Raw genomic sequence first — 15,448 nt, forward strand, 5'->3', positions numbered from 1 at the left:
AACACGTTTGGATACGACATTCAGAGCGAGTAACAGGACTCAATGCAGGGCCTCAGCAGATCAAAGCATCCATACGGCCCCTCGGCATGCAATGATGGGGTTAAAAAAAATTAGCCTCCTTTTGTTATTAGTGGGTTAATGGAGCATAGAGCCGTGAGAGGTTGTACACATGGGAGCTTCAGACAAGTCATGCAACATCCGGGGCAACTGTGTATTTATTGCTCTTGCTCAGCTTTAATTTTCTGTTTCCAAAGCTGTTGGATGTTGTTGATGATCAAGATAACATTAAGATCATTCATGGTTTTCTCTGTCTATAATATAATATATAATATAATATATATAATATAATACTTTTTAATTGCCTCCAGTACATTGCAAAATGTGTGAGCATTTTCTGATCTGATCAGTGGGGCAACAACCTTTTTTCAGCACCTTCCGAAACCATTTCAAATCGCTGTTAAAAAAAGAAAAAGTGTTTTCTGATCTGACACTTCTAGGATTAAAGTTTGGTCCGGTTCAGGTTTGGAAAAGATCTTTTGTTGGGGTATAGGAACTACTTGATTAAGGGCCTTGCAAACCTGCACAGGTGTTGTTTTTTGGATGATTAGACCTCAGCTCAGGTTTTGAATGTGAGGTCATCAGACTCAATGGACTGATTAGAATGAATGATGAAGATGTAATTTATCCCACTCTAACAGGTGCAACAAAGCTAACAGTACAGTCCAGGACACGTCAATCAAACAATGTGCAGACACCCACAGAGACCTGAGAAGTGATCACATCATCCAAAATCAATGAAATCACCTGTGTGGGTTTACTACAGGTGTGCAGTGCTTTTTAGGGAACCATGGTTAAAAGAAACCAACGTTGCCTGAGTTTAAGTCTGACGTTATAGTGAACATACGACACTGTGGGGCATGGGCTGAAACTGCTGACGCTGTGGGAGGACCTGCTCGTGTACATGCGTCTGGTGTTGTGGCAGTGCGCCATCACTAAATCCGATCAGTCATCCGGTGTCAATCATTAATTTGAGTTTAGCATGTGTGAAAAGGAAAGGAATGGGAAAAAAGATATGGGCAGAGGGATTAGCGATTCATAATTGCAGTGACAGCAGTTGACAGCTCTGTTGCCATCACATGTTCGACCATGTCAGGCTGAATTCTTCAGGGAAGCCTCTGTGCTTATGACTCTGTGTGTTATTCCCTTGGATCTGTCTGTACCAGTAAACTTTTATTTTATTACATGTTTAATTTCATGGTGAACGAGATCAAGAGGGATATCATTTCTTCCTGTTTCAACCTCATTTCTTCTGTAGTTTAAGGGTATAAGTCATAAGTCATCTTTCCCATGGGGTGTGTCTATGAAAAGGTCTCTCTTGGGTTGGGGGAGGGGGTCGATGGGTGGGTGTGCTGGGCATGTCTCCAAAACACATCTCAGACATTTTTTTTTTTTTAAATACAGAGAGAGACAAAACATCAAACTGTGTCCCACTTTTTCCATGTAGTTACTGACTGACTGTATGAACAATGGCAGCCTGAATTTACTTTGAAATCCTTTTACATAACACAACTGATACTCTGAGACTTGAGAGACCTTTCACTTTCTTCCCTTCATCAAGAGTTTTTTGCAGCCAGTCTATGAATACTGCAACCCTAACTCCTCGTATATGCATTAACTATGCACCATTTTTACCATCCGTTTTCTCCCTTCGCTTCTTCGCCTCTGATATCCCTCCATTTCTAATGATTCCCTCTGAGCATTCTTTGTCAAAATTAGCCGCACTCCCACCTCACTTCAAAACAATGTGTCGCTGGCCACTGGGCCACAATCCTGCAGGGTCACATCATGCACCCGAGAATGAGCCTTGCTCGCTCTCTGTCTCATCACCATTGAGATAATGAGAGTGGAGAAAGGTTTTGTTTTACCTCTGAGGACTCCCAGTGCAGCTGACAGGGCTGCAGGTATTTTCAGCTGTTGCTCCTGCTGGCGCGCAGACAGAAGGGCTCATACAGGCTCTGACATGAGCCAAACTGCCGGCAGCTTCATTTTTCCTAATATAGACCTTTATTACTTTAATAAAGATGAGCTTACATTAATGATAGTGTGTTTGCCCTCGTTGTGGTTCTGTATTTTACTTTGACTCCTTGTTTGATGTGTTTCTGGTCAGATGAGGATTATATCCTGGAACTCCTATGAGACTATAAGCGTCTGAATGCAGAATGAGAGTTGTAGTTGGGTGGCAATTAGCTGCTGACAGGCCTTCCCCCTGTGTTTTACCACGGGTTTGATTTATGAGGCGGTATCCCGTAACACAATGCAACAGTGTCAGAGGACAAAGCCAAGGGAGAGTATGGATGGACCTCAGTGACAGTAAATCTCACGAGGTGAGGACACGGGCTTCACCACGGCTGAAACCCAAAACGCAGTTGTAGCGAGGACAGTACTGTAAGACCGGCGGGCACAGGGTCAGAGGTTTGATAGGGAGGTGGCCGACCTCTGAGTGATCCATCCTTAACGGAGGGTGGCAGGGAGATGTCTGTTTTGGCGTGTGGCGCAGGAAGGGTGGGGAGGGGGGTTAGGTGGCTGCGGACGGAGATGGCAGGGAACAAGGGATGGGGATTAAAAGTGCACTCATTCTGAACTATTCCAGGGACAAGAATCCTGGTCCCAAGAGATCTGCGGGCGACTCAGCCAGTCCGTCATCTCTGGTTCGGACTTTTTAAAGGCTTGAGAGTGGGGTGTCTGAAACAACAGCTCTGGCCTCCTCCTCTTCAGCTGTTCAGACTCATTTAAAGAACAATACTTTTCTACTCTCATTTATCTGCTGCTCTGGGCTACGCTGCTATTTATGGGTAGGGTTTTTAGCAGACTGGAATCTGCTGCCTCTATTTCTCCACAGCTTTGTCTCTGAGGGGATCAGAGATGTCTAAGGCAGTCGATGGACACTGTGGGGGCAACTGCACTGTACACTATCGCCAGGACAAAGGTAGATAATGACCCAACTAGAGACTGGGCAAAACTTTAAACAATGTTGATTGGGATTTTGGAGCTTGCAGCTGGCTGTTTAAAGCTGTCAAGCCTCATCCTCCTGGATGTATCAGTGCCAATGAAATAGCTTCAATACACCTAGTTTTGAAAAATGCAATCTCCTCTCTCCAAAAGGAAGTTGTTTTGTTTTATATAACCAAAATTTCTAATGACAAATTTGCCCCAACTGAAAAAAGAAAACACCCCCAAAAAACCTCTGCAAGAGGAAACGCAAAGGAGGAAATCTCAGTGAGAGCAACAAAGGAAGACGGACAAAAAAAAAAGTGTTAGTTTCTATGTGCAAATCAAGTCTGATCAGACAGATCAATGGTCCTCTAGAGGATGACGGGTTTATTAAAAACTTGTATCAGCTCTCATCAGGAAGGCTTCCAGGACCCCAAAAAAATGTTCCATTTCCTCTACATGGTCATGTCTGGGTCACCAGCAGACCCCGAAAGAGCAGAGCGAATAGAGAGGGTGGGAGTAATACCATATCGTAATGACAGACAAGACCGGATTAAAAGGGAATGTTGATGGACATGATGGTGCAGATGAGTGGCGTTATGGTGTGGAGAACGTGAGGGCGGGACCGGGGGTTCAAATGCTGCGAGTGGTTGATTATGGACTTGAATTGTGGGTGGGGGGTTGGGGTGGGGGTCCAAACTGGCCATTCCTTCAATCAGTCATCAAAGAGCCAACTACAGTCAGGTTATTATTTATCATCTTACGGCCCAACCCTCGCTCAGTTCAATTGCATCATCCTTCACGACGGGCTTATGTCCGGCTCGGGACTCATCAACATTCCTCCACTGCGCTTCATCATCACGTCTTTCTCCGGCTGCATCACCCAGAACAATCCAGCGTGCCCCCCCCCCCCACCCACCCACCCAGCAACAATAGTATCTGTTCATAAACCTCAAATCTTCTCTTGCCCCCAGGATGGTAGAAACACGCATGCATCAGTAATACAATACCACTGTCAAAGTCACTTTGAGGATTCCTACGAACAAGCTGGCAGGCGAGCCATGAAGTGATGGAGCTCCCTGCAGAAAGGATCAACTAACTGCTCCTCTTGGTCAAAGACAATAAGAGTGCGAGCATGACACAAAAAAACATGGAAACACATCATGGTTCAGTGATAGTCGATAAACGTCTGGATTTTTTTTCCTGAAAATCAATGCAGCAGAGTTGGTCTGTTTTGGGTCTCATAGCATTATTAGGAGGCTGGTACATGCTTTGATGTTACTGCTACAGGCAACATGCTAATCCCATCCTCACTCGCAACACTCCTACCTTTCTTTGTGGGCTCTGGCATCTTGAGCCGCGTCCCAAGAAAAGCGTCAAGGAGTCAAAAGGTGCAGGGAGGTAGATACCTTCAGGGAAGTGTGAGTCTATGGGAGTCCAGGTGAGGCGTGGGAGCCCTCTCAGTCCACGAGGGAGAGGTATGATGATAGGACAGTGGCAGAAAAAAACCTCTGGGACCCGTTCAGACCAGAGTGATGGGAGATGAGGAGGGCACAGGGATACGGTTTGGAAATCTCCGTGGGGGAGGAGAGAGGACCAGTGACAGATCCAGGGGGGACAGGCTTTCAGGCCTTATATAGAGAGGTGACATGCCCCTCCTCTCTGTAATAGACAGTGGATCTCTGTCTTACACCTACTGTAGCATCAATGTCCCCTACCCAACTACCCACCAAGTGACATCATTCATTTTCTTAGACCTTGGCTGTAAAACTGCTCCTTCATTTTTACTTAAAGGTTAAGACAATATTCTGAGTTTTAGTTATCGTCAACATCTCCCCTGAAAAGACCAAACCATGAATGTGATAGTCAGTTTTTCGTTACGACTTCCTCAGCCTGTGGACGGCGGTCTGCCTCCCCGGTGGGAGTGCCAACACAAAGAGTGAACCCTAGCTTAACTTTCGCTGCAACACAAGATCATCTGGGAAGGCGCCGTGGTGGTGAATTATATGTAAACAAGCGCATGTTCCAGTTGGATTATTTTATAACTCGTACCATATGTTTCTACCCGTTACCTCACGATTGTCGCACAAATGGATAAAATAGTTGCTGCCAAGAACTTCTCAGATTATTATAAACTGCTGCACAGTATTTCTGGCTTCAGATAAACCTTCACATACACAGATCTATTACTTAAACTTGATATAAACACAGCTGTGTTTGGTCTGCATGCCTGCTAGGCTTATTAGCATCTACTGAAGAGCTACTAAATCTTAAAAGTCATGAACATACGGTTTGATTTTTTTTTTTCTTTTAATAGGCAAAATAATTTCCTCAAACAACTCTGCACTGTAGTTTCTATCAAAATGTCCCTCAAACATGCGTAAATAATGTATTGGGGGACTATTTGTGGCTGCAGATTTAGTGTGCTAGTATTTAAAGCTGCAGGACGGTGTGTGTGGGATCAACTCAAAATAAACTACAGTGCCCACGCTCATTGTAATCAAAGGAATGTGCCACCCAGGACAAAATATTAATCACATATTTGGAGCAATAATACCTTTTTAAAAAAATTATAATTGAGTTCCACAGATTTAAGATTTTGTAAAAATTTCACAAAATGTCAATATTGTTATAGCGACCTGTTGTCTGTGAAATCACAGCGGCCTGTTTCAGCTAAGAATAGATTTGTTATCAGTATTTCCAGATTACATCCAGGTCTTCTGGTGGGGCATCAGACTCCTTATTGCACCACACGAGTAGGTGAAGGAGACTGGAAAATCGTGTGGTGGGATATAAAAGGAATAGGTGTCATCATTGTCACAGGTCTGAGGCTGATGTAATATTTTCCTGACAATCCCGTGTTGTGCTCAGATGATATACAACATATTCAGAGAATTTCTGGATTTATTATAAAAGAAAATCTGAGATGACATGCAGCAATGCCAGATGCCAGATATCAGCTTAATCCAGGGTAATGCTGTCCAAGAACAGCAGGCTTTCCGACTTGGCAAATAAACAGTGGGGAGATGCCTGGGCGGTGGTTATATGGCCTATTCTTAGAGAGCTGTCGTAAACCTTGACATTTGACATGTGTATCTGACATGAAAACAGGGTTTCATTGTGAATTGTCATCGAACTGCCTGCTTTGGGCTTCATCCATCTTCTTCGCACAATCAAAGCCACTGATAAATCAAGTGTGGCCTTTAATAAGGTTGTGAAGTTTAAACAGTTAGGCTGAAACCTGCTGGATTCACAAGCAACAAGTCTGGCCTTTTTAAGCAAACAGCCTCATCAGCTGTACAGTGCTAACGCTAACTCAGAGAATCTACCGATATCATTACTGCTTGAGCATGTTGATGGTCTCAGTGCGGAAGTGCACTTAAGAAATGGGCAATAAATTCCTCAGAAAACCCAACAGGAAAGTCAAGGCAAGGCACAGCTCTATTTCTGGGCCATGGATCCTGTCTGTTAGCAGGAATGCAGCTTATTTCTGCTGTCAGTAATTTCCCATCATAGCATCATAGCATTAGAGTCACTCTAACTATAAACTAAGATCCATACCACGAGCTGGCAGATATCGTGTAACGTGGAAGCCTTCAATTAAGAACATGCCCTTTCTGTAAGAGACTGTTTTCATAATTTGGTTCGAAGTATGTGGCCTTTCTTGGTAACAGACACCCATAGCTCAGTTAGCCCATTTATAACTTAGAGTGGGCTCCAGCAGTAAATACTAGGCTTAGGGAAGTATCATGTGGGTCTGCTACAAAGAGCACAAAACCATTTGGTATTGCCTTGGACAGACGAGAGTTCACATCACAGAGGCGATTTAGCCATGAGGTCAGGCCACTCAGGAAAAAAAAAGAAGAAAAAAAAAAAGACACTGGAGGCCATGAGATGGACTACACTGACACCCACTGGCTTCTAACAGCCATCAAACACTGTTACATTAATGAAAACCCACATGCAAGTGCACACCTGTCAACAGGTCAAGAGGCTGCACGACTCTTTTCTCTCGGGGGAAGACAGAACTTTTAAAGGATATATAGATTATTTTAAAGGATTTAAGAGCTTAAACGTTGTCAACTAAAATCTAACAATCTTGATATCACCAGGTGACAACATTCAGCAGATTCACTGAGGGTTTCATTATTATTTTCACCAACTCTAATAACAGCACATAAACTGTAACTGTAAAATATCTTTTTCTTTATTTATGTTGTATTATTTACACCAGAAGCTGTCAAGAATAAAATGAAGTTTGTCACACAAGAATGGAAAAATGCTTAAAATTAAAGTTCAGGTTCCTAGACATAAAAAACAGGTATAAAGAGAACATATAGAGTTTTATATGAGACGATACGAGTAACACAAAATCTAGTTTACACTAGAAATCTGCTCGATGACACTTCTGCAGTAACATCAGGGTGTCTCGGCTGAACTGGTAGGTGAGCTTCTTCTTGACCTTGAAGATCTCCCCGGACCTGGCGTAGTTCCTGAGGGCCCGGGACATCTTCTGATAAGTCATGGGCCTCTTGTTGCCCTTCCTCTGCCCCCAGAGTGCCGCCACCTGGTCCTTGTTCCTGGAGGAAAAACGGAAAACGCCGGCGGCCGCTGGCACCCAGGACACACAGTGGGCCATGTTTGGATCCTCCAACATCTCAAAGAGGAAGTGAAAGAGTCGCACTTTTCTACCTGCAGCCATTGAGAGAGCAGTAAGTGCCATGTAGGAAGAAGCGTTGACAGGGATTTGAAATAGGGTTTTAGGGAATGCCCCAGCGGCTGTGCAACACTAGAGCAGTTAGCGCTGCTTACAGTTAATCATTTCCTCAAATACAACAATTCCCCGAAAATCTCCTCACTAATGGGATGCCATTTAGTGGAGAGGCTGAAGCTGTAAACACTGCGGTTATCTGATAGATATGTAAAAACAGCTATTGAGCTAAGCCATGCACAGCTCGATGGGTTTTACAGTAAAGGGAAGGTCTCTTATTTGCTCTCTTGGTACTGTTTCCCTCGGGCTACTAGCAACCTTGGCAATAACAGTATCTAGTGACCAAAAAAAGGAGAACTCACCGTTCCCCGCCACTGTGGGCTGGTGTTTGGTTGACTCGTCGTGTCGTGTTGATACAAACTTTGGCACTGATACATGATCAGATAATGTCGCTGTTGTGTTTCGGCTGAGGGGTGGTGGGGCATATTGTGCCAGGAAGGGCTGAGGTGCAGGCTTGATGCTCTTTGGTGAAGGAGTGAAACACATAAATGAGAGAGTGAAAGAACGTTAACAGAAAAGTGTGAGATTGCAGAATACGGAACAGACTTGACCACAGATAAGTAGTTTTCTACACATATTATAGCAGTAATATAAGAGTGGATAAAAAAGGACTAAATGAAACATTTCAGTGCTTACAGGTGGCTCATACCACGTCCAGCGCTGCTCACATGACACTTCATCCACAGGTGCACTTCTTTCATCCACACCTGCAGCCCAGTACATCTTGTCCACTGGAAAAAGCAAAAAGTTTCTCAAAGACTTAGAGTCTAAGTATAAGAATTTAACTCCTGAGTATTTCCTCTTACCATTTTCTCCAGTGTTTTGTCTGTAGTACTCCTCTAGGAACTCTAAGATCACCTCCAAATCAGACTGAGTCTCCTGGAAAGAATTCTGATAAAGATAAATGATTAAAAATCAGCCTTGAATGCTTGGTTGTTTCTCGTTGTTTTGCCCTTAAAAGATCATTTTCTAAGAAATTCTGATGTCGTCCTTGCTGAAAGTCTGATCTTTACCATCAGAGATGAGGCTGATTCTAATGCAGAGGAGTCCTTGCAGTTTGGGAGAATTTCACAAAACTGACTCTGAAACGCTCAAGTGCCCAGACTCTTATTATACCCCCCACAGGAACGGGTCTTTCTGCATAACACCAGACGTTTTCTAGCCCGGGCTCACAGGAACAATGACCACCATCCCACAAAGCCCCAACACCAGCACCAGTCACAACCCATCAACAAAGCCTCCCAGCACTGACCACATCCTCCCCGCTGAACCAGATAAGACCTGGCCTGGAGGCAGCCTCTACACAAAGCGCTCTTTTCAGGAAAAACACACTTGCTGCCATATTTTTCCTCTCAGGATGTGTCTTAATTTCATATTTTGTAGTGTGCCTGTTGTAATATTTCACTACAATGTGCCAAAGCACTTTATATTTTTGTATGATAATGGCAGTGTGTTGTTGTTGGACGAAGGATACGAGTGCAGCAGAAATGTATCTTTATCAACTCAGTAAAACCAAACACACAAGAGAGTACATAGATTGATTTATTTTACACAGTCAGTAAATAAACATACATTTTCTCTAATACATTTATCAAGCGAATTATCACAATTTACATGTCATTACACAGAATGCTGAAAACTGTTTGCTGCTGCTGGCTCCTGTTGTAGCCATAAAAAACTTATATTACATATACAGTAGATTATTATTATTATAAAATATTATTATTATTATCTCTTCCACAGCCATGTTTATGATTTTCATTTTATTTGAATTATTGCAGGTCAGTCTTGACTGTTCCCACTTCAGGAGAAACATATAAGATATTTTATAATATCATCAATTGCTCTGTAACATGACATTTAATTCTGCATGCTCTGCCAAAGACCTGCTGTAAGTCTTTTTATTTAAGGACCTGTTAACTGGTTCTTCAATCTTAATGAGACTCTTAATGAGTGCTTTATTGTGTGTGACAGGAGAGGTCAACTTGTTAAACTTTAAATATGTCAAAGGTGTAACCAGTGCCAGCATCGGCTGCAGGTCTTATAAAAATGTATTTTGTTGGTTAAAGGTTCATTCATCTGTTGTAGTAAAGAAGTATTGGCATTTAATTTACAATACCCTACTCCTTCACAAAAAGCAAATTATGAAATAATCTGACAAGTAATAAACCCAGAAAGTGTGACAGTAGAAATAAACAAGTCTCTGAGAACTCCCTGTTAAAACTCCGTCCTCACGTCTTCATTAGACTGACTTCCTTTTTTCAGCCTGTTAAACCTACGACACGTTAAAACAGTTCAACACTGCTGACAATGTGTGTTGTTTTCTAAAGATGTCTGATCAAAATGATCCAAATCTTGTCAAGTTTTAGTTTGAATGAGGCAGTTTTTATTTACATGTTTTCTATTAAAGAAAAGAGAAAAAGGAAGAAAAGAAAAAAAAAAAAGATTCACTTACAGAATTCAAGTATTTCCAAATTAATTTACAGTAATACTCCTCTACATGCAACACAAAATACCAAAATAAGGGGTATTTAACCACTTCTGAATGAAGTGATTTGAACACTTCACATGATGTTAATAGTCCCACTATAACATATTATTCTTCCCAGTGACCAAACCTCTGGCTCAGAGTTTGCTTGTGCTTTGTGAGGTGAAGCTGGAGGCCAGGTCGTAGTCCTCCTGCAGCTGGTAGTGTCCGTACCAGCTGTGCCAGTCCACCGCTGCAGAGCTGAAGTAGCTCTGCTCGGCCGGGTTCTGCTGCTGGGCGTGGGCCTCCTCCTGTGCAGGGCGGCAGGGCAGGTGCAGGGACACCTGCGTGGAGCCCAGCCTGTGCAGGATGTCTGGGTTGAACTGGTAGGTGAGTTTGCGGCGCACTTTGATAATCTCACCGGTGCGGCTGTAGTTTCTCAGAGCTCTTGCCATCTTCTGATATGTCATGGTCTTGCGGTTGCCCTTGCGCTGGCCCCAGCACTCAGCAAGCTTCTCCTTGTTCTTGGAGATGAAGTGGAAGGTTCCGCTGCCGCTGTCCGTCCACTGGATTGAGTCGCCCATGTTGGGGTCATTCAGAGCTTCATGGAGGTATTCATAAAGTCTGAGCTTCTTACGACCTGAGGGGATTGAATTGATTTTGTTTTAATGTTCATGCAATAGAAGAAAAACTCTCAAAACTCCCGGGAAATTCCCAAATTATGTTCTTACCTTTGCTGTTCCTCTGTGGTGGTAAGATGGAGTAGAAATGAGGGGATTCAGTTGGTATGGTGTGACCAAAGGAGACATCAGGGATGACCTGAGACCAGGACTGCTGCTGTAAGACACGTATTTTTAATCACAAAGACTCCTAATGATGGTGCATCCTTGAATCTCTGATACATACATCGTCTTATTGTCGTCTGTTCACTACTTACAGCTGTGTCATTCCAGTCATAGACAGGACACTGCAGAGATGGGTGCTGAGTGCCCAGAGTTTCACAATGTGTATACTCTGAAAGGAAAAATCACTATTGTTTAAGCACAAAATCTTGCACATGAAATCAATTAAAATAGAATAAATATAAGTTCTGTGTCTGCTGTCATGTAGATTTCTGCTTTTACCTGATTCATAATATGAATTATTTGAATGCTGTTGAATCACATCGATTGCATCCTGGAAGTGTTGGTTGATGTCGTTTTCGAAGGATGCCTAGAATACACACACACAGGCAAAGAAACCTTAATATCTCGCACAAAAACCTACAGTATAATAATGATAAAGAACACGAAGCTATAGGGGACTAAAAAGGTTCTTTTTCATCTTCCAAATATCTGTGAACATCATCAAAAGTAGGTTCGTGACAACTCACCATCTTGTATGTCTGAGTGTTTCCCTCAGATGAGGCTGTTTCTGTCCTAATAGGTGAAAGCTGCCACACTAGTGCAGGTGTACAGTATTTGTACAGGTATATTTATATGTGTCAAACCTCCAGTACCTGTTTACCATTCGTAGAGAGGCCGGACAGTCGATTTAAATGTGTTAACGTCACGATGCACTGCAGCCGTACACACTTCTTCTTTTTTGGGAGCACAGATCAGATACACCTGAGCATCACACTCTCTCTCATAGCGGAGATCACAATCTACAAACAACAAAAACCTAATTTATTGCACATTGACCCAGGAATACCACCAGTTCTCAGCCTGACCTAGGAATTTGCATACTGGGCGAGATAAATATCTAACAAACATCTGTAATCGCTGCTGTTCAGTAATACACTTTTCTGTAAGTTAAGATCTTTGCCTGAATGAGTTTTCACAAGTGGTCCTTTGTTTCCAGGCAATAAAGCAAAAATATATAAATGAATATTTGGATGAAAGGATGTGAGCCAGTGGCTGGGCTCCTATAGGAACCACAAACAATAGGTAACCACTAACTTACAATAAATCAATGGAACATCATGGTGATGAACAGTTTACTTTATATTCCACTTGAGCTGAAAGACTCAAATGACAAAAAATATTTTGGTATTTTAGTCTTTCAATTAAAAAATATGTTTGTTTAATTGTAATTATTAAAACATTTATACATGCATATTTTCTTTTTACATTTTTTTATTCTGTAATTCAACCATTAAATTGCACAAAATATGAAAAAAACTAAGTAAAAAACTATGAAAATATTAAATGAAAAGCAAAATACAAAACATAAATCCTCTCAGGTCTCTTAAACAACAAAACTTCCTCCTGTTGCCTTTTTTTCTTTCTTTATGAAACTTTCCTGTCACTCATAATCATTGAAGAGTTACACAGATGTTTGTTGGATCTATTTTTTCAAATTTGCTCTTCAATTTTTCACCTGTGTTTGCGTGGATTTGAAGTTAAGTTTATTCTGTTGTTCTTAAAAGTTCAAGAAATTAAACATTTAAGTCTAGAGTTAAATGAGTTTATGCCTTTATTAGGTTCTTTTCATAATAGTGTCTTCATGTTACTATTCTGCTGTCCGCAGGTGTATAAGAGCTGACTCTGGAGCTGAAGCCAATTTAAATAAAAGTCGTGACTATTTGTGTTGCCAATTGAGCAGAATGTCATAAACAGCGCTACAGACAAACTTGATTGTAAAGGTTAATGGTTAATAATGTGTTGATCACTGTGGAAACTGGCCCCCCCCCCAAACAAACACACACGCACACACACACACACACACACACACACACACACACACACACACACACACACACACACACACACACACACACATACACACAGAAAGCCAACCCCCCTGTTCAAATAAAAACAGGCTTTTTGAGAAGTTCATTTATCTCAGCCGTGCAGTTTTAAATATCAACTGACTTGCTCCTGAAGTTCCCCTTTCAGGCCTGTTAAAGTGCGCCGGCAGTGAGGCCTGAGATGGAAGCATCATAGAAACAAAGACATGGAGATGCACAAATTATATCAGGGATAAAAGTTTCACCGTCAGATGACAGCTTGACTTACACGACTCCATTTGGCTCTGATGTGATTTGATTTGGATCGTTCAGTTGTTTGATTTTCACTCATCAGGATTAAAGTTAGCAGTAAAGAAAAGAAAGAAAAGACCTTATCATCACAGTGTGTGTGTGTGCGTGTGTGTGCGTGTGTGTGTGTGTGTGCGTTTGTGTGCGTTTGTGTGTGTGTGTGTGTGTGTATGCGTGTGTGTGTGTGTGTGTGTGTGTGTGTGTGTGTGCGTGTGTGTGCGTGTGTGTGCATGCGTGTGTGTGTGTGGGGGGGTGGGGGAGGAAGGAGTGTCTGTTAGTGTGCAAGCATGCAAATATGCATGTGTGCATGTGTGTGTGTGTTTCCTGCCTGTGCTGCATGCTGATAAAAAACAAAGAACCACAAACCTCGTCCTCTCTCCATCTTTCCATTCAGGGTGAAACTTCATAAATTAAAGACCGCAGCCTGTCGGGCTGCAGCTGAAGCCTGACAGCTGTGAGCTGGTGTTGACTCTGTGTGGGATCAGGAGCCTGTTGGTTTTTGGGGTCTTAACAAAGTTTTCATTTGTTGCGTGTGTTATATAATCAAATCAGTGGTGTTGGTTTTTGTCACTATCTGATCTGTAGAGATCACTCACTGAACTCATCTGCAACAGATGAGTAATGTGGGATGTTGTACTGCAGTTGAATTCTATTCTATTCTATTCTATTCTATTCTATTCTATTCTATTCTATTCTTTTCTATTCTGTTCTATTGCATTCTGCTCTATCCTGTTGTGTTCTATTCTATTACAGTATGTTCTGTTCTGTTCTGCTCTGCTCTGCTCTATTCTATTATGTTTTATTCTATTATTTTGTGTTCTACTGTATTTTATTTTATCCTGTTGTGTTTTATTCTATTCCATTCTGTTCTATTCTGTCTTATCATGTTGTGTTCTATTTCATTCTCTATTTTGTTGTTTTTCATTCTAATCTAATCTATTCTGTTCTATTCTGTTTTTATCTTTTTCTGTTCTGTTCTATTCTATTTTATCCTGCTCTATCCTATTGTGTTCTAATCTATTACAATGTATTTTATTCTATTCTGTTCTATTCTGTTCTATTCTATTCTATTTGATATCATTTTTGAAGATTTTGGGGAAAACGTTGAAAAAGTGATCAAATGAAACACGAAGTGTTGTTGTTGTTGTTGTTGTTGTTGTTGTTGTTGTTTTTGTTCATTACATTGTGTGTGTTTTTTAAATTTCTTTTAGATATTGATATCTATCTGTCCACATATTGATTGTCACTTCCACGTAGATTTTTTGCTTGAAAAAAGTCGTTTAGGTTGTTTTTACCTTTGTGGTTTACACTGTGTTCTTTCTTCTTCTTTTCATTGTCTAGTTGTATTTGGTGCATACAATTTCCTTTGCAGAGATAAATAAACTTTTACTGTCTGATTTGAATTGATTTACAAATGTCATCACTGTGACATTATATTCACTGGTAATAATATTTATACACTTCTGCTGTGTTTAGTGAATATTTAAAGATCATTATCTCACATTTGAACAACCTCTGACATTACATTGCCAACGTTACATTACTATTTGTTTTAGTATAATGCATTTGCTGCTGTTATCTGGATATTATAATGTTGGGTGTCAGTAAATCCCTGTTTAATATGTGGTGAGGTGTGTTTAGGTGGGTGTGTTGGGAGTGAGGGCGTTGGTGAGGAAAAAGAGACACAGAGACAGATTCATGTTTATTGGTGAAGGTGGTACAGTATATTTTCTGGCGCAGCGGACAGCTTTATCTTTCCAAACAAAGAAGCATTTTCCTTCCCCTTCTCAATTCAATAGCTGCGTGCATGCTGGCACTGATGTGGGAACGGCTGCACAGTCAAACCCATTGTTCTTCTTTATTTACTGGCACTTGATGAAAATCAAGAAGTGTCAGAGCCACTGGTGTATAATTAGTCTATCTGGCTGTATGCTGGTGCAACCGCAGAGTTATAATCATTATCTGTGAGATCATGTTCGTGTCCTGTGCGAGAACTGTGGAAAAAAACTGGACATAGTTGGTAGAGACTCTGTAGCAATTAACATACATTTATTATCCCTTTAAGTATATTTTCAATAACATTTATTCAGGTTTTATTACATCAGCTCTTTTGCAGTGAAAATCAAATTGCTTTCATGTTTTTTTTTCATGTCTTCCTTGTTAATCCAGCAGTTCCCATTTATAAATCCTAATACAGTTT

At 41.4% G+C, this 15,448-nt stretch overlaps 2 protein-coding genes across 3 annotated transcripts; both read right to left on the minus strand.

Moving 5' to 3' along the window:
- Positions 1-7,240: 7,240 nt before the first annotated feature.
- Positions 7,241-9,104, minus strand: spi2 (Spi-2 proto-oncogene). Its single transcript, XM_056368285.1, has 5 exons — positions 9,015-9,104; positions 8,569-8,653; positions 8,399-8,493; positions 8,065-8,224; positions 7,241-7,770 (listed from the first exon to the last, which is right to left on the minus strand). Exons 1-5 carry the CDS (start codon positions 9,102-9,104, stop codon positions 7,376-7,378), a joined length of 825 nt encoding a protein of 274 aa, XP_056224260.1. The 3' UTR covers positions 7,241-7,375.
- Positions 9,105-9,327: 223 nt separating this feature from the next.
- Positions 9,328-11,706, minus strand: spic (Spi-C transcription factor (Spi-1/PU.1 related)). 2 transcript variants are annotated; one of them, XM_056367933.1, is made up of 5 exons: positions 11,602-11,706; positions 11,354-11,441; positions 11,167-11,243; positions 10,961-11,063; positions 9,328-10,869 (listed from the first exon to the last, which is right to left on the minus strand). In XM_056367933.1, the coding sequence occupies exons 1-5, from the start codon at positions 11,602-11,604 to the stop codon at positions 10,388-10,390; spliced, it is 753 nt and encodes a 250-aa protein (XP_056223908.1). In that variant the 5' UTR covers positions 11,605-11,706; the 3' UTR covers positions 9,328-10,387. The 2 variants fall into 2 exon arrangements, with proteins under 2 accessions (XP_056223908.1, XP_056223907.1); XM_056367932.1 differs by having other exon boundaries at positions 10,961-11,066.
- Between the last annotated feature and the right edge of the window lie 3,742 nt (positions 11,707-15,448).

This window comes from Seriola aureovittata, chromosome 22 (assembly GCF_021018895.1).
Source record: "Seriola aureovittata isolate HTS-2021-v1 ecotype China chromosome 22, ASM2101889v1, whole genome shotgun sequence".
Classification (NCBI taxonomy): domain Eukaryota; kingdom Metazoa; phylum Chordata; class Actinopteri; order Carangiformes; family Carangidae; genus Seriola; species Seriola aureovittata.

What these genes read in the sequence shown, in the direction of transcription:
- spic (XM_056367932.1), bottom strand. An exon ending in ATGACTGGAATGACACAGCT is followed by an intron (nt 11,067 to 11,166) that starts GTAAGTAGTGAA and finishes CGTGTCTTACAG; the next exon opens with CAGCAGTCCTGGTCTCAGGT. An exon ending in ACCACAGAGGAACAGCAAAG is followed by an intron (nt 10,870 to 10,960) that starts GTAAGAACATAA and finishes CAATCCCCTCAG; the next exon opens with GTCGTAAGAAGCTCAGACTT.
- spi2 (XM_056368285.1), bottom strand. Translation starts at nt 9,104, where the DNA reads ATGGCAGCAAGTGTGTTTTTCCTGAAAAGAGCGCTTTGTGTAGAGGCT. An exon ending in GGTTCAGCGGGGAGGATGTG is followed by an intron (nt 8,654 to 9,014) that starts GTCAGTGCTGGG and finishes TATCTTTATCAG; the next exon opens with AATTCTTTCCAGGAGACTCA. An exon ending in GCCCACAGTGGCGGGGAACG is followed by an intron (nt 7,771 to 8,064) that starts GTGAGTTCTCCT and finishes AGTGTTGCACAG; the next exon opens with CCGCTGGGGCATTCCCTAAA.